Source organism: Callorhinchus milii, unplaced genomic scaffold (assembly GCF_018977255.1).
Source record: "Callorhinchus milii isolate IMCB2004 unplaced genomic scaffold, IMCB_Cmil_1.0 Scaffold1, whole genome shotgun sequence".
NCBI lineage: Eukaryota > Metazoa > Chordata > Chondrichthyes > Chimaeriformes > Callorhinchidae > Callorhinchus > Callorhinchus milii.
Genome location: NW_024704742.1, coordinates 5,565,457 through 5,593,222, shown reverse-complemented (window position 1 = coordinate 5,593,222; position 27,766 = coordinate 5,565,457). Strand labels below are relative to the sequence as shown.

At 41.6% G+C, this 27,766-nt stretch overlaps 1 protein-coding gene across 1 annotated transcript in view; it reads right to left on the bottom strand.

Moving 5' to 3' along the window:
• The window catches only part of kcmf1 (potassium channel modulatory factor 1), a 57,848-nt gene that overhangs the window by 28,695 nt on the left and 1,387 nt on the right, over positions 1-27,766 (bottom strand). Inside the window, exon 2 of the mRNA XM_042336590.1 lies at positions 2,839-3,006. Within this exon, the coding sequence (XP_042192524.1) occupies positions 2,839-3,006 (168 nt within the window). The remainder of the gene's footprint in view (positions 1-2,838; positions 3,007-27,766) is intronic.

Below are 27,766 nucleotides of genomic sequence, written 5' to 3'. Positions count from 1 at the left end.
TGGTTGTTCTGGAGGGATGAGATTGGATGGACCAAGTGGCCGTCTTCATTCAAACCGATCTCGTAATATTGTTATATTTATAGAATTACATGGAATCACATGAATTTTACAGCATAAAAACAGGTCGTTTGGCCCAACTAGTCTGTGCTGATGTTTATACTCCATATGAGTTGCCACCCCTCCTAATCCCCTCTCTCTCAAATCCCCCGTTTTCCTTCTTTGTATCAGGTTTCCTCAAATAAATTGATGCTTTTACCACAGCTTCCAGTAGCACGCTCCACATTCTCACAACCTTGTGGGTTTCCCCAGATATAATAGCCACTCCAATAGTAACAGACCATTACACTGCGCTCTCTCCCAATGCTACAATATGGATCCCATACAATACCAGCTTAGTTCTTTTTCAGCAGGTTCAGGTACTTTCCTCCACATACAGGACTCTCAGACCAGGCTGATGGAAAGCGGCGTCGGTTAAGATGCCATCCTTCGGATGAGATGTTATACCAAGGTCCCTTATGTCTATTCAGGTAGATGTTAAAAACCTCACAGCACTGCTCAAAACAGAAAGGGAATTTCTTCCAGTGCCGTGGCCAGCCATCTCTCAGGTAAAAATTGGTCAGTCACTTCATGGGAACACTTTGTGGAACACTGCTGTGCCCGTCGACAAAATACAGTCGCTACACTTTACAGTGAATTCTATGAAGCACTTTGACGCATCCTCCCGAAGTGAAAGGCACTACATCAAATGCAAAGAATCTTATTTATTATAAAAAGTCACTGGGAATAATTCTGAGAAGTACATCAACATTTTGACATTCACATCACATCCTTTTGATCGGAAAAGTGCTACATAAATGTATATGTATTATTGTATGAAAATGGAAGTAAAATATTAGCACCATGATTTCCTGAGATAAGCAAAACTCAATGGAATCTGCCGCACAAATGCATAGGTCCAAAGACTGCATGATTCCTTCACCGAAACACGCAAAACTCATTCACACTCTGTGGCATGTGAAAAGTCAATAGAGCTACTAATTATTTTGTAAAAAAAACTAAAACTACTATACAAAAAATTGATTGAAAATTCCACAGGTTCAAAAAGTTTGAGAATCCATTTGTTCAGAATCAGATTTCAAGTTGAAATAACCCGACCCTTCCCCGCCCCCCAAACGCACACACAAAAAAAGTTATAATACCCACGTCCCTTTTGTGAATCAAGATCCCAGCACCATTGTGGCCAAAGACACTAAACGAAATAGGCAGAAACAGCAATAACATGGAATCAACTAACTAATATCAGCAGCATTTACAACCGGCGTATTGAACCCAAAATCAAGATTGGCAGTGATGAACCATTTGGAAGCCCTGACGGTTGTTGTATCAGATCTGGCCACCCGAGTAACAAGATATTCTTGTAAAAGACCTTTTATAAGCAACCTTAAAAACAGGTAAAGCTTTGAGAACCATGCCCTCCTTAAGTATATGAAAGTGGTCATTAAAGATGACTACTGTTGCCTCCGCCCAAACATTTTGAATAAACCAAGCTAAGAGGAAAACTGCAGAAAAGATTTATAGGAATGTACACTTCTAAGGAACAACGAGGCTGCCAAATTTCAATTTCTTCTCACTTTTGAAAGAACGAACAAAATTGCCAATTAGTCCCACCTACAGAAATTTGAGAGAATGTGCATCAAGTCTAAAATTAGAGGTTCCAGCTGCCCCAATTCTGCTTTGCCCAACGAGATGTCCCATTATCTATGCCTTCCATAGAACACCATTTTACCAGAGACGAGAAGCCATCAAAAGCTAAAGAAAGCATTGGTTTCATTACACCCTTAGTTTTAAACAGACAACTGTCAATTACAGATTAATTTTACACCACTGCTGGAGCAAGACGACTTTTAACACTGTTTTGGTTTGTTTGGCAATAAAATTGTTAAAAAATCAATCTCGATTTCACATTCGTTTTGGTTTGATAATAAACGAAGAATCGCATAGCATGAATCTTTTCTGGTTCTAATTGTGGTAATGATGGTGGGAAGATAAACAGATTAAACGAATGGCTACCAAATATTTTTAAAAAAATAATTATTTCACCACTTTGGGTTTCGGGGGTTGGGGGGGACCTTGAATTAGCTCCAAGGTCACAAGTTCAGCAACGGAATGGAGTTAGTCCTCTGTGGTGGTCTTGGCAGTCCAGTTCCTGAGCCAGGGGGGTCTGTAGTATTCCAGGGCACTGCTGATGACAGTCAGCCAGCCTGGCGCATCTGCAGGACTTGGAAGGACACGCCAGTCACTGCGGGCAGGGAATCTACCCACACACCACCTGTTACCCTGCAAGCCAAAGTCCTAAAGGGTATACTGGTCCAAGCTGGACAAGCAGCGGGAAAGTTTGCCAGACTGTGCTATCAATGGGGTTTTAACTGGTTATACTTCAGCAGTTACCCCAACGCACACTCCGGAGTCCCCAAGCCTTGGCCTCTTGCCAAACTGCGCCTAATACTTTTCAGAATTAGGTAAGCAGGATGTGTCCCTCCAGGGAGAGGGTGCACATTTCATTCCAACAACCTATCGCTGGGATTTCCATGTATAGGTGGGCTGCATGGAATTCTCATCTTGGTTTGAATACTCTTGGGCATGGTGATGGGTTTCCCCACACCCGGCTAACAAAACAAAAAGCAGAGAGCATTAACTAACCAACCACATTTGTGTGAAATATATAGCAACCACTACATGCAGTTAAATACTATTTCCCAATTAGTCAACTACGAAGTTTGCAAAGAATACATTTCCTTACATAAGAAATTTGGCAAATCAAACATTCAAAAGACTTACCAAAATCTACTCTTGTTAATATGCACTGCATTGGATGGTCCGTTGTGTGCCTTGTAGTTGTAGCCCCACTTTCATAACAAGAAGCGCATAGGTCGTAGTCGTAGCAAATTAAGCACTTATATCTGCGACCTCGAAAATTTCCTTTCAAACATGCATCACAGCTGACACCTGGAACACAAGGAATAACCGGATGAAATATTAATGCTTAGGTACAACAGTTTTCCCATTTCCCAAAAAGTCACATTATTGTGGTGGGTTTGAGCAGCTTTCAATTAAAATTGCCGGGAAGAAGCCTTTTTGTTTTTTGTGCAAGACCACCTGGCTATATCAAATGCAAAGATTCTTCTTAATTTTATTATTAGTAGTATTGGTTATTATGAAATCATAATCAAAACTAATAATAATAAAAAGTTCATACCATCATGAAATATTAAAGGCCACCATCCCATTTGTCTTATTAACCGCATTCTGCACCGGGGACAACATAGGGACCTGCCTGGTTCAGGTACATCTTACACTTTCCACAGTGGATGATCTCAATCCCAATATTTCCGAGCTAGGTGTGTTCCTCTTGAAACCAACAGCCCAAAGAAACCTCACTGAACATGATGGGACCTCAGTTAACATCTTATCACAAATCCAAGAGTTCTCTGACAGAACCACAGAGGTGATAAGAGGAAAATCAATGGAAAATCAATGGAACTGCAAACACACGCATTTGATAAAGTGCCACGTAAAAGATTGGCTAAAATTAAGGCCCATGGAGTTGAAAGCAATATTGTGCGATGGATAGAAAATTGGTTAGGCTACAGGAGGCAGGGACTTAATATAAAACAGGGCTCTTTATTGGGCAGGCAGTAATAAATTGTGTCCCCCAACTTTCACACTCCAAAATTAGTTATAATGGGGCCCTACCATATTAGCATATGACACAGAGTTTCCCCTTCTCATGAGTCAGAAAACACTCAGTTGTGTGGCTCGATTGTAATTTTTTTCCTGGAAGCCGGTCATACCAATACACAATACTTTCTGCCTCTGTGGAGATTTTGTCTTTTAACTTTTCTAAATAGTTAATCTCTCCCCCACCGACCTGAACTCAAGTTATTAAATAGGAATAAAGGCACGGATTATGCTTCAGAATTTATGTACATATCCTAAAATAATGAGGCACTGAATTTAAATTATTCAGAGTACAACTTCCAGTGTTCTTAGTCATCAACACTAAACCCTCATTCACCAATATCTTTCTCGACAAGTACAATCTTTAGGGAAAATAGGGAGCAATTTTAATGAAGCAAGACTGGGAAAAAGAAATGTAGCAGGAAAATGTCAAGCATGAAAATAAAACAAGATTAGTATTTTTTAGGGCGGCCTGTTGAAAATTTTCCAGGTCCTTAAATACCTGACAACTAATTTCTTATTGTAATAACAAATCACCAGTGCCCGCACAGGAATGGAACAAATTTTCTAGTCCCCCCCACCCATAAGATTAAAGAAATCGATCATTCCAGTTAATATTTTGACCTAGCTAACAAAATATTAACTATGTATAGTATGTGAGTGTGTACAAGAATAATAAATATTTTTTTTATTAGATATGGTATGCGCCTGTGTGTATCTGTGCGCATGTGTATGTCTGTCTGGGTGAGTGTGTTTGTGACTCTTGTGTGTCGGGAGAGGAGGTGAATGCACGTGTCTGTATATGTGTGTGTATAAAAATAAATGAATCTAAATAATAATAATAATAATAATAATAGTAAATTTGTCACTCAATCCACGACTGTTTGTTGGACACTGCTGTGCACAATTGGCTGCTTCATTTTGCCCACAAAACATACAGTCACTACACTTTACAGTATATTCTGTGAAGCGGTTTGATTCGCTTCGAAGACCTGATTCCAGACTTGAGTCTGCAATCTAAGACCCCAAAAAGCTCGACAGTACTCTCTTAAGAATCGTAGAATGAATTTAGGATGATTTGTTTTTGAAATTCAGGTTATTAAAGTGCATTCATCTTTAAAAGAAACATATAAATTTAAATTCTCAATAGCTATAGGTCATATGGAGCAATCCTTTTAAATAGTTTAATCCACAGATGTTGCTCCAATCCTAAACTCCCCACAAGAGCAAGCCTTTACAGTTCTAAATGTTATTCCTCAATTTGATTAGGATTGGCCTAATACCCCTTTTGTTCTTCAGCCTATGCAATTAAAAATGCAAACCACTTATAACCTAGTTATGCAACAAAACACGACAACTTTGTTCATCTAGTCACAAAAGAATAACAAGGGATCAAGATCCAGCTCCAAAAAGTGTTTGCAACGACTGTACCTGCGAACAAAACCATCTCAACCAGATTCCAGAATGCAGTGTGCTTTACGCCCCCACCACCCACCACGTATTGTGGGTCGACACCCGTCCACGAATACCAAAATGTTTTAGCAGAATCAAATTGCATGGCCAAACAAGAAGTCAATCCGTTCCAATTTCAAGACAACCCGTTCCGGTTTCTTCGCAGGTCAAGCAGGAGCAGTTACAGAAGCCAAATACTCTCTGTCCACGGGGGAAAAAAGTAGTTTAACAAAAAGCTGAAACTTCATTAATAGTCAGATGTAAAGCACCCTTAATCTAGTCTTGGGTAGATTCTAAAATTTGTACAATACTTTCTTTTAACTTCCAAGTCACAGAAAAACACGGGTTGGGATTTTATAGATCCCCGGCAACCATGGTATAAACCACTCGTGGTTATTGAAGCTGGATCAATCAAATTGTTTGAAAGGATAAGCAACTGAGCAGTACAGATATTAAAAGGGATGTGGAGGAAAACCTGGAAAGTAGGTTTAAGAAACAAACCAGGCAAATTATAAAATCAGGTAGCAGTGGCTCAGATACAATACAACTTCAGATGCATCTCTGATAATGTATTTCAGCCTGGACTGATCTCACAGTCCTGATGTGGGGCTTAAACCCAGAGGCTTCTGACCCAGCTTCAATTGCTACCAACTGAGCAAGACTGGTCATTATAAGGAAGATTAATAAGTCCGATGATCAGTGAATAGCAGTTCTCCTAAAACGCATGCTTCCAAGACTTTACTGTAGTTCACTCAAGTGATAAATCAGTGGTTTTAGCAGCTTGGAACTTTTGAAGATCACAAGAAAAACTGATGAACTGCTTTTCCCTCCATCTGGACTGGGAGTTCAGTCTAGGCTGAAACTCGATTGCAGCGCTGGGGAGCACTGCGTTATCAGAAGTGATGATACTGTACGCAGTACTCCAGGTGCAGCATGACTTCTGGGGATCTGATTTGGCAATTTAGCCGAGTTTGCTTTGTTTATTGACGCATCAGACTGTTTTGATATGGTGAACAATGAGTCAATTAACTTAAGGTATCTTTCAATTTCACTTTTGGGAAGTTCTGTCGATCCATAGGGTCCATGTGCCCCATTTTTATTTCTTATAACACGGTACCTTGCATTATCTGTATTTTAACTTCGTTTGGCAGTCAATCAGAAGTTGAATACAGCTTGGAATTCCGTAAAGCCTTTAATATCGTACCTCCTGCTGCTCTTCAATGAAGCTAAAGGTTGTTGAAGGACAAGTAATTATTGTGAAATACAGCACCTACATCCAAACAGTACTCAACCAGTAATGTTAGCCTAGATCAGGGTCGTCCAACTGGTGGCCCATGGGCCACATCCGGCCCAGGGGATGATTTCATCTGGCCGACAAAGCATTTCCAACTTCATTATTTTACTTCCCGACTGTGCCTCTCCTGAGACTCTGCCCCTCGATCCGAAACTCTTCACGCTAACTCCAGCCTCGTACAACCTCGTGAGAGGCAGTGTGGAGTAACCAGAAGAGAGTCGCAGCAGGGAGTAGTTTAAAAAGGTATTGATCCATATTTTGTAATTCTAAAACTACAGAACTATGAGGCTCAGTAAGAAACACAAAGTAAATGTTAAAATAGAAGACAATGGCGCTCTGGTTCAAGAGAAACATGTTCCAGGGTTATTATTTTGTTAATTGTTAGGGCTATTAAATTATGGGCTTTTTATTTCACTTAATCATTTTTTCTTTCACTTTCATTGTTTATTCTGAATTTAACGATTATTCTTGCATATATATATGTAGCTTATTGATAAAAGTATATTATTGTCCATTTTTATATTGTCTATTTAAACTTTGTACTATAACTAAAACGTAGTGAAATTAAGTAATAATTACACAATTTAAAACACAGGATTTCTATACAATTCTTAAAAGTTATGTTTTTGGAGGGGAAATAAAAATATTGCTTATGCGGTCTGCAGGTGTTTCTCAAATCCGGCCCTCAGCATCCAAACGGTTGGACCACCATGACCTGGACTACGAACTCAAGTTGCTTGAACAGACAACCTACCGACCCAGAGGCAAGATTCCTACCGACTGAGTCAAGCTAACACATCACACCATCTTGCCGAGGAGACCTAATTTGGGATCCAGCACACTTCACTAACCATCTAGAACAATGGGCAATAGGAAATTACAGTAGGAAATTACAGTAGGTATTTCCAAATGCAGTATTGTGACTGCAAGCTCAAGGGAAGACCTCACAAAATTGTTTGGGGGTGTTCAAACCCTCGGTCGTACTGATATCCAGCTTTCCTACCCTTCAATTACTGATCACTGTGCACCAAATCCAACCCTACAAACTGAAAAAAATAGGCAATCCCTCGATAATCAAATAAGATTGTTCCTCAGTGTTTAAACAAGACCCAAAAAAACAGGAGGGGATTCGAGTTTTAAGATTGGCCTCATCTTTGGTGGTCACTTAGGTCACTTTGTAGATCAATCCTAGAGACAGATTTTAGCTCAAATATGACACGAGAGGTAACCCAATTGATGGTGCAGGGGCAGCAGAATGACACACCTTCCTCTGTCTACTTATTTCTTCTCCTTGGCAGTCCTACTCAAAATCATTAACTTCGGGACAGAGTTCCTGGGAGTGGGGACAGATATGCTGAAAGCCCAACCATCAATGGCGGAGGATACAAAGCAGGTATCCACTGAGTGATGGAAACAACCAGGTTGGTACAGTTTGAGGTCACACAAGTAAGGTCGGGACCTCCAGGCGAGAATGAGGATTTGAACTCGATCTGCTGGGGGATGGGAGGAAAAAGGCTCGCGGAACCTGGAATGGGAAAGGACAAAAGCTGCAGAGTTCTGGATAGTCTGCAGCTTGTGTAGGGAAGAGGTGGCAAGCAGAGGGTTGGCACAGTTAAGCTTCAAATGGTAGTGTTTTTTTTAAAATTCTACTGCACTCCCTCCATTAGTCTTTTAAATTCCCCCACCCCCAAATCTAAAGCGTAAAAAACAGTTGTTCACTAAATGTTCCGTTTTCTTGCATCTATTGATCCCGATCTCTGAGATTTGAAGTTCCCTCTCCCCCCCTCTCATCTCTGCTAGTGACTATCTGCTACAGTAGCTTGCAGTAGTCCAGCCTGAGGGCGGCGGGGAGCTTTCTTGGGGCTGAGCTGGCTTCAAGGTGACGTGTCTGGAAGATTGAAATCAAGTCGATCATTTGTGTCGGTCTCTTGATGGATTAATAGCCCTGGCTTGTCGACATAAACTGGAGGGCCAGAGCAGATACTGGGAACAGGGATTCTTCTCATTCATTTAGCTTATGTTAACCTTGTAAGCCAAAGCTCCAAAGGGAGGTTTGAAACAAGCAGTGAGGAGCTTGCCAAGCAATTCTCACTAGGGAAAGCTATGTGGTTTTAGCTAGTTTAACTGGGGTTCTCCAAACCTCGGCCCCTGCTAAATGTGCACCTAATACAATGGAGCCCCATTAAAGCATGCTCATTTACAGCACAAAATTGGTTTCAACGCAGTTGTACTGTGTATTCACTGTGCATTTATTGCGCATGCAAAGTCTGCCTGCTCATGTTTTTTGCACTAAAATGGCCAACTTCCAGGTTATCAGATCACCCCAGATGTCGCTTCCTGCTTTGCCGTTCACGCACAAGTGCATGCATGCCCACCGAGCGTATGTGCGTTGAAACCAGCCATTAAAGCGTGGGTTGGGATTTAATGGATTCCAAACACATCTTTATAACAAGCCTCTACTGTACATTCCAGACCAATGCGGTGCTGGGAGTAATGTGTGTCAGATGTGTCATTCTTCGGATTTAAATCAAGGTCTCATCTGCTTGATCCTGTGGATGACATGCCACTATCATAAAGAAAAGGGATTTTCTCCCGCTATCCCGGCTAACATTCTCCAGATAACATTGGTCATTCGCTTCATGGTGGTTTGTGGGACACGCTGTATGCAAAAAGGGTGCCTCAATCACCTACAAATGCACACTTTACGTTAAAATCTTGTGCAACACTCTGAGTTTCAACGATGCGATAAGATGCTATATCAAATACAAGGATTATTTTCATTATTATAAGTGCATGCATCCCTCCAGAGAGTGAATGCACATTTCATACCAGACAGTTTCAGTTTGTGCTGCTATGCTTAAACTTAGGTATTATCCCTCTACCTAACACCACTTCTTAAGATCTCACCTCTCAAGATGGATCTTGACTCTTTTGCACAACATTGCAGTCTGCACATTGTGGTGATAAACAAGACTCGGGGCTGCTTGGAATTTCTTGTGTCTTTAATGGAATTTGGATCGAGAACTTTTCTTTCAGAAGGCAGATATTCTTCGTTTGTTGTTTATTCTTTGTGTAGCAATGCAAAAGATAGCATCCTGAACAGATCCTTGTTTCACGAAAGCACCCAGATGTTGATACGACAAACAGATCATTGAAACACAAATACTGTATTTCTACCTTTATTTTTGACAAATAAGACTCCAATAATCCATTAATGGTAAACACAAGTATGCCATGAATAATAATCCTTGCATTTGATATAGCGTCTCTCACGTCTTCTGAAAGCTCTTCACAGAATGTACTGTAAAGTGAATTGACTGTATATTTTGTGGGCAAAACCCAGCAGCCAATGCGCACCGTAGTGTCTGACAAACAGTCGTGGATTGAGTAACCAAATTATTATTTTATTTCTTTAAAGGGATTACCACCCCCTGAAAAGCGATCTGGCATATAGAGCAAGGAAACGTGCCTAACATTTCACTCCACCGGGAATCAAACCCAGATCCTCTCACTTGCGAGGTGAATGCTCTAACCACGAAGCTTCAGGATGGCGGAAGAAGGGTGCATAAAACTGACAAAACTAGCCTGAGAGTTACTGAATCTTAAAAAAAAGTTCTCAAAGAGATGCACTTGGTCATTTAGTTAAAATTAACCATAATAATAATCCTTGCATTTGATATAGCGCTTTTCATGTCTTCTAGACGTCTCAAAGCGCTTCACAGAATATACTGTAAAGTGAATTGACCGTATATTTGTGGGCGAAACGCGGCAGCCAATTGTGCACAGCAATGTCCCACAAACAATCATGGATTGAAAATGACCAATTTAATATTGTTTTTTTGGAGGGATTTTTATTAGGCTCTGTGTGGAGTAAGGAAACTTGCCCAAGGTTTCGCCCTCTGCCTGGAATTGAACCCAGGTGTCTCGCTTGCAAGGCGAGTGCTCTAACCACTGAGCTACAGGACTCCACATAAATATTAAGTAAGCTCTAAAATATAATACAAATTGGACTGAATTTGCCAATTGGGAATCTGACAGAGACCTAGGAGTGTAGGCAAACAGGATCTTGGGCTATATTGCTAAATCAGTTGATCTAAGATCCCTAGATGTCATACTGTACATTGCTCTTGTCAGACTGTACCTTGAAATAACCTCTGAAAAACAATTAGAAAATCCAGTGTCTTTGGTCTTGAGAGATGAATCAGAGGGACCTCATAGAAGTGTCCAAGATTTAATGGGATTGAAAATGTAAACCCAGATCAATATTTGAGGATGTATATTGTCAGAAGAACAAGAGAACCTAAATTTAGAGTTGAAAAGGGTAATTTCTGGACAGATACCAGAAAGTTTTTTTCTATGCAGAGAGCAACCAATGACTGGAACAGGTTGTCAGGAAGAGGATAGCGACCAGTACATTACTCATTTAAAAAGCGGCTTGATGCAGTGATGGCAGGACTGTAGGGTAGATGGCTGAGACAGATTAGTCTGAAGGGCCTTCTTCATCCAGACCAATCTTGTGAAGGATATCAAGAGTTGTTATCTCAGGATTACTCCATATATTCAGCATAGTAACACAAAGATATACCACGTAAATGCATGGCTGAATGATGATGTAAGAGGAAAGGATTCCGCACCTTGGGACATAAGGACCAGTTCTGGGACAGGTGTGATCTGTACATGATGGACATACTACATCAAAGCGGGGTTGGGACCAATCTCCTTGCTGGGAAAATTAATTATGCTGTGGGGGAAGGATTTAAATTAATGTGCCAAGGAGAGGGAAACAGATGAGGTAGAAATTAAGGAAGGCGTCATCTGAAATGGATTAAACATAGAAAAAGCTAAAGAGGATGTCAGAGAGTTAAACAGAGCTTTTAACCAGATAAAAACACATACCCATACACATTGTGAGCATTGTTCACCTGGAGTCCTGTAGCTCAGTGATTAGAGCACTCGCTCGCAAGCGAGAGATATGGGTTCAATTCCCAGCAGGACAAAGTGTTGGACAAGTTTCCTTACTCCGGTTGTTAGCCGATTGGAGGATCGCTTTTCCGGGGGTAGTAATTCCTTTAAAAATATATACTTTCTTTTAAATTTTGTCACTCAATCCATGACCGTTTGTGGACACTGCTGTGTGCAAGTGGCTGCCACATTTCACCCACAAAATATACAGTCAATTCACTTTACAGTGTATTTTTTAGTGAAGAGCTTTGAGATGTCTCAAAGACTTGATAAGGCGCTATATCAAACTCAAGGATTATTGCCTGCCTCAAGTCTCGACGCCTGTGTCTTGGCTGACGCTCCTGACCCGTCTTTTCCACAAAATGCCCCCATCCCTGCAACACTCCTGCTCTGTCCTCTTTCCTCTCTCTCCATCCTCCTCGCCTCCTATCCACACTTGAACGTCCCACAGCCTCCCTCTGCTCTAGCCTGGGAATCCTCCGCCGAGCTCACCGTGGCACTCGGCTTTGAATGTCCAGCAGCAGCCACAGTGACTGCCCCATTCCCCCCGCAAGCCCCGCCGGACCCAGACCTCAGAGGTCAAATCCAACATGAAACACACCGCCTACTCCCTTGACCCCATCCCTGCCCCTCTCCTTACCTCCGAGCTCCACCTCCTCATCCCTCTACTCTCAGACACCATCACCCTCTCCCTATCATCTGGCACGGTTCCCATCCCCCCCCCCCCCCCCCCCAAAACAGCTATAATCATGCTGAAAAATCCTTCTCTGGACTCATCCCTGCTTTCTAACTACTGGCCCATCTCCAAACTCCCTTTTCTTTCCAAGATCCTTTAAAGTCGTTGTTTCCCAGATCCCTGCTCACAGCACGGAAACTGATCTGGTCAAGGTGACAAATGACATCCTGTCCATCTGTAACCAGGGCTCTGCCTCCTCATTCTTCTCGATCTCTCTGCTGCCTTCGATACCGTAGAGCACTCCATCCTCCTCCACCGCTTCTCATCTCACCTCAACCTTCAAAGTTCTGTCCTTGAATGGTTCAGGTCTTATCTCTCACCCTATCTCCAATTTGTTTCCTCCAATAGTTTCTCTTCCAGCTCCCACAGTCTGTGTGGTGTTCCTCGGGGCTCTGTCAGACATCAAGTCCTGGATGAGAGACAACTTTCTGAGTTGAATGTCAGCAAGGCCGAGGCCTTCCTGATTGGTTCGCGTCAGCGCCTCCGCACCTCAGGCACTGGCAGCATCAGCATCCAGGGATGCACACTCCACCTCAGCGTAAAGGCGCTTTACAAATTTAATTTTGTTGTATTATTATTAAAAATACTATTCATTAGGGCATTGACATGTAGGATTAACAAGAGTCGAGAGGAAAGAAACACACCCATAGATTTCTTTTGATACCTTGGCTTCTTTCAACATTTCCTGCATTCTCCAATCAGCAGGGTGTGTACTCCTGGAGGAGGGAATGCAGAACTAACAAATAGAAAATTTGCTTCTGCAAGTTCTTGTTAATTGGAACTGATCCAATCAGTGTTAAATTAACCCAAAATGGTTGTGTGCATTCCCATTTGGTTTTCCCTTTATTAGCTTTGACAGTAATCTTAATGTCCAAACACCTGGACAATTGAAGGAATTATCGGACTAACTATTTATGAATAAACATCACATTAATTATAATGTTTAATAAAATGTTGTGGTTAAACTTTGAACTTCTTCGAACCAAACCATACAAAGAAGTATGGTGATGTTGGTACAACTGCCGACGAGAGGGAAAAAAAAGAAATGAAATGTGGATCACACCAAAGTTGTGAAATGAGGAGTAGCTAAACATCACAATATTCCTAAATTGATTGGTGTTTCTCTTGAGGATACCATTCTGAAGTGATGTTCAATGAAAGAGAAAGTGGGTTCAATCTTAATAGCCAAATTGTACTGCACTTTTATACTGCTGCAATACACAATTGCTGTGTAATCATTAATGGCCGAAACTGACGATCTGCAAATATTTTGTAAAACTGCGAATTGGGAATTTTCCAGCTGTTTCAACAGAAATCAAGAATAACTTCCCAATGTGCTTAATTGGGACATCCTACATGCTTAAATAAAACTGATTTTATGATATAGTTTTACTGTGAACCATATCTACATGCCAGATTCATTCCTCCCCTCGTATCTAGTCATATGTGAAGCAAAGCAGCACTCTCCTCATCAAACCCTTTAATATTCCTCTTTTTAAAGCTTCTAAGTGCCATTCAAATAATTATGGATCCAGTGTGGGCATTCCAGGCCCCTTCCCCACAATATAAATATTTTTTTTCTATTGTCCCCTTTAATTAGTTTCTCCTCTCAAATTTGTGGCCTTTCGATGGATTATTTCCACTGGTCGACAAGTCTATTACTGTTCATCCTATCAAAACCCTTAATCTTGGAAGACCTCCATCAACTCAGCCCATCCTCTCAGCTCAAGTGAAAATCTGCAGGGGGTACTGTTAGGCGGCAGTTAAAATATTGTGTAGTTTGGGGCGCAGCATTATTAGAGAATATCAGAGAAAAGACAAAGTATAGATTGATAAGGATAATACTAGATAAATTTATGAGGAATGGATAAAGTGGTTAGTTAAGCTGAGGGGTGATAAGATAGAGCTGTGTAACAATCAGTTAAAGATGATAATAATCCTTATCACATCGTTGAGGCATCTCAAAGCCCTTCACAGGATATTCCCAGCAAGGCAAAACGTTAGGCAAGTTTCCTTACTCCACATGCCTCTGTTTACCTAGCAGCAAGTCGGAAATCCATGAAAATAAAGTACAGTAAAACTTCCTTAAGTTGTATCAGACAGGATCGTAACATTTAATACAATTTACATAAAGTAAGAGTTACAGGAAAACTTGCATAAGTTGTATAATACACAACTTAATCAACAATCTACACTCCTCATGCGTACTTCAATGCAGGCAGTAAATTCAGGTCAAAATGTAATTTCTTGCGATTCAATTCTTCCAGTAAGTGTAGTGACGTTACGAGTTAGGAGATGATTTGGGACCAAAAAAAGTTACAATTTAACCGTTTATCCGATTTATAAAATACAACTAATGCAAAGAAATCCAAGTGATTTTTGGTAGGCAACTGAATGGGACTCAGGTGCATATATATATATATATATATATATACAAATGATGTGATTATATTATTTATAAAAATATGATTTACGCAGGTTTTACTGTTGAAGCATGAAAGTTAGGAAAAAGTATCCTTGCCCCGAGTTACTGATCTGTCCCTTCAAATCCAACTGATGAGCCAGGTTGGCTGGGCTTTCATCTGCAGTGCCCTGGAGCACTGCGGACCTGCCGCTCAGGAACTGGACTATCGAGACCGCCACAGAGGTCAACACGTCACACAGCCAAACATGTCGCCTGGGAACCAGTTCAATTCCATGGAAAACCCACTTAACTTCTCCAACAAGGAGCAACCCACCTGCCTGATCCCATCATTGAGGTCTAATTATAGCACTCAAGAACAATTTCACCTCTTCCCTACCTTGATGCCAGTACAAATCCCTCTTCCCCCTCCAGGCATTTCCTTTTTGAATGCTTTAGATATTAATAATAATCCTTGCATTTGATACAGCACTTTATCACGTCCTCAAGACATCTCAAAGCACTTCACAGAAATATACTGTAGAGTGAATGGACTATATTTTGTGAGTGAAACACAGCAGCCAATTGGGTATAGCAGTGTCCCACAAACAGTCGTGAATTGAGTGACCAAACATTATTTTTTTGAATTGTTTTTTTGAAGGGATTATATTACGCCCTGGAAAGCGATCTGCCAATCAACTAACAACCGGGTTCCTACTTACTACTTGGTAAAAAATGAATAAGCTAGGTGACAGTCTTATTGATTCATTTCTAATAGAAATGCTTTTGAAAGGTTTAAACATTTCCTGATGGGGTTAACCTCCCTGTCTGCCAATAGAAGGACTGACATTTTTAGATTATCATAATATCAACATGCTTTACAGTAAGCGAAGTTTATTGCTTTATGTCAAGTGTAGTTGTTTTTGTGAGCAAAAAGTGCAGCGAGTTTACACACAGCAAGGTCCCACACACAATCATGAGGTGAATGGCCAATTATTCTGAATGTTGGCAAGGAAATGGGAGTGAAATTCCCTTCCTTTTTGAAAAATGCCATTGAGTCTTTACCTATTTGGTTTAACATCTGATGTAAAAGACAACAACTCCAACAATGCAATACTAAACAAGGTGTCGGCGTACACAATGAGCTCAAGATCCCGACTTCCATCTTAAACCAGGGATTATCAACTGAGTCAAGCTGCAGCGTCAGAAGGGAAAAAGTAGAGGCTTAAATGAAACAAGGCATTATGAGTCTAAAAGTCTTACCAACAGCTCAAAATTTCACCGTTAATACAAGTAAAGTGGTTTTAAAGCATTTATCCACACCCAAAGTAACTTTTTTTTAAAAAATAAGCATTCCAAGACCATTCCATAACACTGCTAAACATTAGACATTGTGCTTTATTGATATATAGATAGTATTTATTTGATCTAGTATCTCTCGACATGAAAGGCGCTTTATCAAATGCAAGGATTATTATTATCATGCCATTAAAACATCACAACCGATTTCACAGGATTTACTATAAAATGTGGTAGCAAATTTGCACCAAGTCAGACAAACAGCAAGAAGTGAATGACAAATGTCATCATCTGTCGATTGCTGGCGAGGACACCCTTCTCTTTTCAAATACACTAAACCTCAAGTCGTATCAGTTGGAACCATACACTTAATATGAAGTAGTAACATATACGACTTATGTAGTTATGTATAGTTCAGGTTTTATATGACTTACACAAAACAAATACACAAGTACTGAACTGGCTGGGGACACTAAGGCAAGGGTTTCTGTACCATGTTGAATGGGCTATGGTTGCCCATTCTTTCCATATATAGTATTGCACAGAACTGCACCCCATGTGCAGGAAATACGTTCTGTACAATGAATGGCACAACCAAACAGGTTTCAAAACAGCACTATTTTATTAGAATAGAAACTCTTAAAAAGAACTACAGTATTAACACTGCATCGGAATTATTAACCACTTTTTTAAGAAAATGTCAAGTCAGACATAAACCTTCAATTCGCTCTGCCTGATGTCCGTCGATCAAAGGCGGTGGTTTCAAATCAAATTTGGAAGCAATTGCGGTTTCAAGGCCCACATCGGGAGGCTGATAAGCGAGTGCAGAGCTGGAAGGGTTCTGCATTGTTCAAGGTGCCATCATTTGGCTGAGACGTTAAACCGAGGCCCAGACTACCTGATCAGGTGAATGTTAAAGATCCTACGGCACTATTCGAGAAGAGAAACGTGCTTCTCCTGGTGTCCTGGTCAACAATGCCCCGAATAAAATTGGTCATTCACTTCAAGTTGTTTGTGGGGCACTGTTGTGCACGAATTAGCTGCCGCATTCGTCGACAAATACATGTCACACTTCACAGTAAGATTCTGTGACGCGCTTGGAGGCACCTTGACGACGTGATAAGGTGCTATATCAAATTCAAGGATTATTATATTGCTATGTTGGACTTACTGCAGACAAATTGGCTGTCACATCTATATACAACACAAAGTCGGTATCAGAAATTACCTGTGAAGAACTTTGAGATGGTGGTGTTTATATAGGTACCAATACCACAACAACTTGCATTTATATAGTCACCCTCATGTGGGGTAGTATCTCGGGGCGCTTCATCAAATGCAAGATTATAACGCGCAATTGGCTGCCGCGTTTCAACCATAAAATATACAATGAATTCACTTTACAGTATATTCAGTGAAGCGCTTTGAGACGCCTCAACGACGTGATAAGGCGCGATATCAAACAAAAGGATTATTATTTTTATTTATTTGCACTGTGAGAATGAGACTCGGAGTAGTCTGAAAGGATAGAATTTCCAAGGCTAACCACATTCAGAATTTATTCTTGCTCAATACCTAGGTACTCATTTTACAGGCTGGAGGTATCCCAGGATAGATAACAATATTACTGCTTTCTCTTGTTTTCGATGAACGAGTCAGCACCATGGCACCAGATGTTCTTTCTATCCATATGAAAAGACTGTGGGAAACTAAACACCAAAAAAACTCCATCGACAAAAGACCGACTGCTGCTGCTTGCAAAAGCAAGGCAGAAATGCTGGAAATAGTTCTCCAGATCTTGTGGGCTTCTTCAGGCTCTCGTCAGTGCCAGGAAAGTATTACTTCCAGTTCTTTGCCAATATGTCTGATCAGCAGCTGGCACCACCCACCACAGCCCAGTGATGGTTTAAAAAAAAACAGCTTTAACTTCAGGATTTGAATGCCTACACAATGCACACTTTCAGAATTGGAAAGGTGATGGCACATCCAGTAGATCGAGAAGATCCTAACATCACAATTTGATTTTTCAGCGCTGGGGATGTCCTGCATTATTGCAGGTGCTGTTGTTCATTAAACCAAGGACTTGACTGTTTGCAAGTAGATATTAAAGTTTGCATGACGCGATTGGAAAAGCAGAGTTTCTCTTGGTGTCCTGGTCAACAATCCCTCAATAAAATTTGTCACTCGATTTATGGCTGTGTGCGTGCAACTTGGTTGCCACTTTCGCCCGCAAATAGTAGCTCCACTTTACAGTATGTATCCTGTGAAGCACTTTGGGTTGTCCTCCCAATGTGAAAGGTGCTACACCAAATGCAACGGTTATTATTATTATTACAAAAATCCTACTCTGTAAACATTGTGGCTGTTTTTCCAACAGCAACGTGATTTCAATGATCTACCTTTCTCAATCCAGCACTCAGAGGTACCACGACCGAGCACTTGTTACAATGGCTCTTGAAAATATATCACGAATAAACCAGGATTTGAAAGCAAAAATATGAAACAAAAAGCTGGGAATGGGGACGATTGAATACGTTCAATACAATAATTTAATTTCAAGTGTACGTACCCAGTGACATTCTCTCTCTGAACATTCGGAGGAAGCTAAAATATATTTTTTTGCAATTAGCAATCATTTGGGGTATTAAAACGAGTCTAGTCCAGATAAAACTAAATATCTCAAAAGTCTGCATATGGACAGTGTTAGTTTGGTGAACATAATTACATAGAATCTACTGCACTGAAACAGGTCATTGCGCCCAACTCGTCCGTGTTGGTATTTATAACTCCACATGACTTCCACCCATGCATCCATCCTCCCTTCCTAGTCTCTCTCTCTCTCCGCCTCCCCATAATGGCACGCTTCCTGCATATATGTTTGTTGTTTTGCACATATACACTCAGCATGTTGACAATTGTGACCAGACATTTATCTGGAATTGTAGTTTCAGAATGTTAACATCTTACTATCGGCCGAACTATGGAAATTACCAAAAAAAAAATAGTTTCCTCCAAATGTTTATCAGTCTTGCTTAATGAAGCAAAACTAAATGTAAGTCACTACACTTTACAGTAAAAAAAAATCCTGTAAAGCGCTTTGAGACGTCCACCCAATGTGCAAAGCACCATATCACAATTGCAAGGATTTTTATATTCTGTTGGAAAATCCAGGCAAAGTAGATTAAAATAATAACCATAATCACCATTAGATACACATTGTAAAAGTAATATTGCACCCTTCCTGGTGCTCCACCACTGCCTCATCCTCAGGCTGTCGAAACCCTCATACATGCAATTGTCACCTTGAGGCTCGACTACAGAAACTCCCTCCCGATCAGCCTCCCCAACTCTTCCCTCCACAAGCTGCAGATCATCCAGAACCCGGCAGCTCGTGCCCTCTCCCACGTCAGGCTCCCTGACCCCACCCGGCTCCACTGGCTCCCCATCCCTCAAAGGATAGAATTCAAAATCCTCATCCTCACTTTCAAGGCCCTCCATGGACTTGCACCCTCCTACATCTCTGATCTGCTGTCCCCCTATCAATCTGTCCGCTCCCTCTGCTCAGCTCCCGCCTGCTCCATGTCTGCCGTGCGACCTGCCCTACCATCGGCGGCCGGGCTTTCAGCCTCTCTGCCCCCACCCGCTGGAAGTCCCATCCCACAATCCCTTCAAGGCAGGACTCAAACCCCTTCTTTTCGACCGTGCCTTCAGCCGCCCACAGCACAGGAGCATCTCCGGTCAAAGTGACATTGACATTCTGTCCATCTGCAACCATGGCTCCCTCGGCCTCCTCGTCCTCCTTGATCTTTCTGCTGCCTTCGACACCGTCGACCTCTCTATTCTCATCCACCGCCTCTCCTCTCACCTCAACCGTCACGGCTCTGTCCTTGACTGGATCAGATCATACTTCTCACACCGTCTCTAATTCATCTCCACAAATGGTTTCTCCTCTAGCCCCCGCACCGTCTCGTACAGCGTTCCTCGGGGCTCTGTCCTTGGTCCCCTACCCTTCAATATCAATATGCTCTCTCTTGGTGACATCATCCGCAGATATGGGATCAATTTCCACATGTATGTGGCTGTCACCCAACTGTACCTCTCTGCCTCCACTATTGACTCCAGGACCACTGCTGTCTTGACAGAATGTCTGTCAGACATCAAGTCCTGGATGAGAGCTAATTTTCTTCAGTTGAACGTCAACAAGACCGAGGCCCTCCTGAGTGGCTCCCGTCAGTGCCTCCACACCTCAGGCGCTGACAGCATCACCACCCACGGATGCACACTCCACCTCACTGAGCAGGTCCAGAACTTTGGCATCTTGTTTAACCCTCAACTATCCTTTCTACTCCACATCCGTGCCATGTCTCGCTCTGCCTTCCCCACCTCCGCAACATCGCCCGGCTCCGCCACTGTCTCACACCGCAGAAAGCCTGATACACGCTTTCATCCCATCCAGGCTCGACTACGCAAACGCCCTGCTTGTCGGCCTTCCCAACTCCTCCCTTCATAGGCTGCAGATCATCCAGAACTCTGCAGCCCGTGTCCTTTCACTCACTAGGGCTCCGTGACCCTATCATCCCCAACCCCGCCAGACTCCACTGGCTTCTCATCACACAGAGAATACAGTTCAAGATCCTGGTCCTCACCTTCAAAGCCCTCCGTGGTATTGCCCTCCCCACCGCTGCGAGCTCCTAACCCGCTACCATCCTCCCCGCTACCTCCGCTCAGCGGGCTCCGGCCTGCTTCAGATCCCCCGCCTCGCTAACCCCACCAGTGGCAGGTGGGCCTTCTGCCAGTCTGCCCCTACCCTCCGGAACTCCATCCCGCAGACCATCCGCCTCACCCCTTCCCTTGCCTCCTTCAAAACCTATCTCAAGACCCTCCTCTTTGACCATGCTTTCGATCACCCTGCTTCACCCTATGCCCACCACCTTCCCCGACCCCCAGCTCGGGTCTAAAACTCTGACTGTCCAGAGCCTTGGCGCATCCTCCCGACGTGAAAGGTGCTATACAAAGGTAATTTTGTTGTTGTTGTTCAGCATGCATGCCTAGTACAGCTTCTTCAAATGTTTATCCAGTTCCCCGTTGTATGTTATTATTTCAGCCTCAATAGCATCTTTCATTTTCTAATAACCTTTTAAAATTTATTTTAATCTCTTCCTTAATTCCAGGGACAATCTATCAAACCTTCACAGCAGCAGGATTAAAAGGCAGGAGAAACCAGTGGGGAACTTTTAAATACAATTATCAGTATAAATAATGTCCGAACTGTGGAAAATTGTTAAATTGAGTCGCCATTTACAACTGGGTTTTTGAAGCTCTTTAAAAGACCCGGATAACAAATTAAGAATAGTAAACAAATTTGCAAATTTCTGGATAACCTTATATCTTCAGATAAAATAGTTTTACAGGTTAAGTCTGCGTATAATTTGAGGCTTTCAACATAACTATAAATGGTATTTCTTGCGTTTGGTATTGTCCCTAGAACACTAAAAGTCAAAGCATTTCAAATGTGCTAGCTAATCAGGTACAAAACTATATCCAATAAACAAAATGAAGCAATTTTTCTGAAGGACGTTTCAAGCAAATCGAAAAGATGTCATGGGATCTGTACGTTTCAGGTGAACAAGAAGATCACAGTTTACAACCTTATCTAAAGGACGGCAACTCAATGCCAGCATTGTACTTGAGGCTTGAACCAACAACCTTCTGACTTTAACCAACTCACACCTGATGTTATTCAGTGAAACTGCTCTGATCCATATGCGAAAACTACAAACAGTGTCCCACAAACAGTCGTGGATTGAGTGACCGAATTATTATCGTTTCTTGGGAGGATTATTATCCCCGGAAAAGCGATCCGCCAATCGACTAACAACCGGGTTCCTACTTACTGCTATGTAACCAGAGCCGTGTGGAGTAATGAAACTTGCCCACCATTTGGCCTTGCCAGGAATTGAACCCAGGTCTCTCGCTTGTGAGGTGACTGCTCTAACCACTGAGCTGCAGGACTCCACTACAAGACTAGTTAGCAAATTAGAGGTAAAGCTACAGTAATAGCAATCATCCTTGCATCCTTACATGCAGAAGGACATCGCAAAGCGCTTCACAGGATATACCGTAAAATGCAATTACTGTGTGTTTTGTGGGCGAACACGGCAGCCGATTTGCACACAGCAATGTCCCACAATTCTATTTGAGGGATTGGTGATCAGGACACAGGAGAAACTCCCTTCTCTTTTCGAATAATGCCATGGGAGCTTTAGCACCCAAACAAACAGGAAGAGCTTGTTTGATGTCTCATACGAAGGACAACACTTCCAACAATGCAACACCCACTAACCCGTCATTGGCATGTCAGCTTATAGACTACATAAGTTTCGAGTTCTACCACAGGGCTTCAACCTACAACCTTCTGACTCAGAGAGAGAGAGGACGACCAACTAAGCCAGACTAAGACACAGCACTTTTCCCTTATATTAAAACATATCAAAACTCTGTAGGCAACAGAGCTTTACGTGGAAACAAAATGTATATCGAGGTCCTGAAAGGAAATCTGGGTTACTCCCATAATTGTGGTTATGGGGAATGTTAAAATACTGCATTTAGAAAAATAGATATGGGTAAAAAGGCAGAAAGATGAAAAGAAACTTTGCCTTTATTTAAGAGAAGATATTGAATTCAACTAATTTCAGTATTTAGATCCTACCAGTTTGCCGACATCGCTAGGACCGAGCAGATTTTGTCAACGTAAGTGGGTTTCAACATCGATGAATGAATCAAGCGCCGTCAGTCACGGGCAGTCAGCATGCGACCAGGAGTTGCAGTCCAGGCGCACACTGAGCGCCGGGTGACCGAAAACTAAAGTGGAGCATTTCAGCGCATCAGAGCCAGGCGCAGTACAAAGGAAAGGGTGAAAACGACCTGCCTGTCGACGTAAGCAGTAAGAACACAATGTACTTTATGCTGTTTAGGTACTTGAAAAAATTGCCAATATAAACATGCTGAAATTGATGTCAAAGTTGGCATACGCAGCAAGTTTAATGCGTTCCTATACAGCGAAGGTCCCAGGGCTTTGTCGACATAATAATAATCCTTACATTAATAATGCAAGGATTATCATTATTTGATATAGCGCCTTATTACGTCATCGATGGGTCTCAAAGTGCATCACAGAATATACTGTAAAATGGATTGACTGTTTAATTTGCTGGCGACATGCGGCAGCCAATTGCATACAGCAGTGTCCCACAAACAGTTGTGGATTAAGTTTGTGGTGGGGCGGGGGGGGGGAACAGGGATTAATACCCCCAGAAAGCCATTCATCAATCAACTAACAGTTGGGTTCCAACTTATTGAGAGGTAAACGGAGGGGTGCGGAGAACGGAAACTTGCCTTAGGTTTCGCCCCACCCGGGAATCGAACCTCCTGCCTGCCAGTCAATATAAACGGTCTAAATATAGAGTTGAATTGTGCAAATTATATTTATCAGATACTTTCATACCCCGAACGGCAATACCTAAAGCCACAAGGGTACGACAGTCAGGATTAGGCCTATTGGAGGCATGATTAAATTAGGGGTGGGGAGGAAAATGCTTCAGGCAATTGTTTTACTTGAAAGCATCTGAACACCGTAGGATACTTAAATAGGAACCTATCTTACACATAGAGAACCTAACAAAATTAGGCACCGACTGGAAGTCCAGGATTCCACATAAACAAGATGCAACTGCACACATCTTTTACCATCAGAGCCATGTTAATTAACAGGACATTGTAATATGTAGTACACTTCTCCTCAGGAACTGCAATAATTACAAAGTTAGTCAAAATCTTGGGCTCGGATAACTGAAGGAAAGATAAGTACTTTCAGCAATTCGCCATCAATGGGAAGTAAACAAAATAATAATGATCCTGGCATTTGAATCAACACATTATCACAACATTGAAACACCTGAAAATGTTTTACAGGATTTACATTAATACAGTGACAGTGTATTTTGCAGGTGCACAGCCAATTTCTGCACAACAATATCCCTCAAGAATCCATTAAGTGAATGATTAATTTTACCTTTCTGAATAGTGCTACGTCCACCTAAAAACAAGCAGATGAGGTCGCAATTTAAAAGTCCCATCTGAAGGACACTTCTGATAATCTGATAATGCAGCACTCCAGCAATACATTGGAGGTCGAGCCTAAAGAATGAGCTCAAAGTCCCGACGTGCGGCTTGAACTTACCATTTTCTGACTCAAGACGCGAGATTGTTATTAACTGAACTAAGTTGACCCCACGAGGTGACAATTACCTTGCGTATTGCCTGTTTACAGGCAAATTCCCGTCTTTAAATAATAGATGGTTAGAATTTCAAATTAGAATGGTTGGTATCCATACTGTTGCAGAGCTAATCCAATTAGACTTTGGTAGACCTGAATTCTCTATTTTTAAAAACAATATACAATATTGATATACATATTAGACTCAATGTCCTTTTCTATAACAAGTGATGCATCACAGGCCACATATAGCAATTAAGAAATCAGAGCATTCTACAAGGAAGAAACATCGATATATGTGGTAAAATGGAAAGAATCATGAAACCAATGGTGCTAACTTTTAATCATATACAGAATTATTCAGAGGGAAGGGCTTTTCAGTGTGGTTTGACTTTCCAGCAACCACGTTTCATTAAGTGCCTTAATTTATTATAAATTTACCAAACAAATCTTTAAACCGATCCAGGGCAAAAAATGTGCTACAAAGATTGGGTATTTTGCTTATTTTGTAAAAAAAAAAGCAATTTAGATTCTTGATGTCATTTGCATCAATTCATTTCTGAATTAATTAATCCCATCAAGTAACAACAATATTAAGCAACAATTCTCTCAACATTACTGAAAGTTCACTCATCGTGCTACTGCTGCACCACCTCGCAATGAACTTTTGTAGGACTGAAGTGAAGCTGCTGTCACAACATTTTTTTTTAAAAAAAGTTGAATTCTTCATCAAAACAATTTTTTGCCCAACAGCTGTACAAATGATTAAGTAGCAGTAACCTAAATGCCTAGAGATTGTGGAGAATAATTGATCAATATGGACTCAACAAACAGTATTCCTTCAAACTTAAGTCATCTTATCCTCAATCTCCAATATATATAGCACTGCTTAAGTACCGTGCATTTAAATCAGGTTGTTTCTTGCCCTCCCCAAAAACATTACATTTTTACATGCTTAACATGATGTATTTAACAGAATATGCAAGCTGGACAAGATGAACCAAAAGCGAGCCCATTATTTTTCGGCCATCTCAAAAATAGTGAAAACTATTACAAGCAGACAAAATACAACTGAAATTAATCCAGGGACAAATGTAAAGTGTTAAATTCAAACATTTTAGCTTCAGGGTGCAAAAATCTTCAAATCCGTTCCTAAACAGAACATTCCCAAAACTAAAACAAATTTCGACTCACGACCAAAAAAAAGTTATCGGGGGCTGAAATGCAAATTTATGCAACAGGGGTTTCTCCTTAATCCGAAAATAACATTAAAATTTAGTCAGAATCCTGGTTGTTTTTCCACTGTGGGTGATGAACAATAATCAGAACATGACATAATGTATTTTAAAATAACTGAAACTAAAACTATAATAGTAATCCTTGCATTGATATAGCGCCTTATCACATCTTCGAGGCATCTCAAACCACTTCACCGAATATACTGTAAAGTGAATATTTTGTGTATATTGGCTGTATATTTTGTGGGCGAATTGTGGCAGCCAATTATGCACAGCAGTGTCCCACAAACAGTTGTGGATTGAGTGAGCACCAATTTATTTTTAAAAAAAGGGATTATTACACCTGGAAAAGTGATCCGCCAATCGACTAACAACCGGGTTATTACTTACTGCTAGGTAAACAGAGACGTGTGGAATTAGGAAACTTGCCTAACGTTTCACCCGGCCCTGGAATCGAGCCCAGGTGCTCTAATCTCTATAATAATAATAATCCTCGCATTTGATATAGCGCTTTTCACGTCGGGAGGACGTCCCAAAGCGCTTCACAGAATACACTGTAAAGTGAACTGACTGTATATTTGTGGGCGAACGCGGCAGCCAATTGCGCACAGCAATGTCCCACAAACAGTCGTAGATTGAAAATGACCAATTTATTATTGTTTTTTTTTGGAGGGATTATTATTAGGTGTGTGGAGTAAGGAAACTTGCCCAAGGTTTCGCCCTCTGCCTGGAATTGAACTCAGGTCTCTCACTTGCAAAGCGAGTGCTCTAACCACTGAGCTACAGGACTCCAAATTTTCACAAGACTAATATGGTAGGGGGTGGGAAGGAAAGATGAAATAGAAATTAACCAAAGCATGATGGGAAAGGTTGTAGTAAAAGCAAAAGAAAACGCTAGACTGTACGGACTACCCTTTAAAACTGCTGCAACGCACACGATAGGCCCAACAGTCTTCTCCGTGCTCTCATTTTTATATGGTTCAAACACGTAAAATCAAAAGGAGCAAAATACTGTTCCACATTTGACAGCAACTAATGTTCACCTACAATGACAAAGTCACTACACTTTAAGTTTTTCATATGAAGAATTTTGAGCTGTCCTCCCACACGAAAGGCAGTATAACAACTGCAAGGATAACACAAAAAGTTCAGGGACCAGATAAAATCAGCTGCTGAAATATTACATATTCATTTCCCGTCATTAATACAATGTAAGATTCAATATTAAGTGCAGAATTGTATGAGGTCATAACTTTATTCTATCAAGTAACACCCTAATGGTATCAGCCAATAATCCATCCGGAATAGCCTGCTAGTAAAAAAAAAAGAAAAACGATATACCTCAGTGATTTTTTTTTAATGAAATTATATTGGAGAAGAATCCTTCTCTCAGATGTTCATAACTACGAAGAATACGTCAACGTTGGGTGGCTGTCCAGGTATTCCTTAAGAGACCTCCAGCAAGACTCGAGACTCGTTTTCTCTCTGGAATGAGTCACAAAATCTAAATGCTAAGTCGGAACGGAGAATGCGTTCTCCAATACGAAACGATGACATTCGTCATGTAAATTAATTGGCAGGTCCACCTTTTGTTTCACAAAATAACCAAGCGCGTTGACCTCCTACCCGTTTTAGCAACTAGTGAGTTCTTTCTAGTTTCAGCAACTGGTGAATCTTTGCGAAAGGGCTGTTTGGTCCTTCGCCGGGAATACAGATTTCACACGAAGGTAACCGCCAATCCAACAACAACTTGCATTTACTTACTCCTCCACATGCCCCCCCCACTCTCTTTTTAACCGTGTAAGCTAACAAACCTATTTCATTTCAGCACTGACAAAGCGACCCACAAAATCAGTCCAACCCGACCGTGAGCACCGAAACTCATCGTCTTACCAGAAAAAGTTACAACACTTCGAACTTCTTTTACAAGGGTTGGGAGAGGGAGGGGGTGGGGGAAGAGGGAGGGAGAGGAGAGGAGAGGAGAGGAGAAGGGGAGAGATAGAGAGAGAGAGAGAGAGAGAGAGAGAGAAAGGGGAACCTCAATAATGCCACCATTCACCTAACTTCCCTTCCATCATTTTCTCTGTGTGTGTGTGAGAGAGAGTGAGAGAGTGAGTGAGTGAGTGAGAGAGTGAGAGAGAGGGGAAGAGTTTTTTTTCCTTACACACACACACACATATATATACACACACACATACACACAAAACAAAATGGACTCGACTCAACACACACCGCACACAACCTGATCCACGACTGCCTCTGACTTCCAATCTGAAACCCGTGAACGCGAACCGCGGGCCGAGGCCGAGCCGAGCCGAGCCCGGGGATGCGGACGGTCCCGGTCCCCGGTGACTCGGGACAGCAAGTTCGC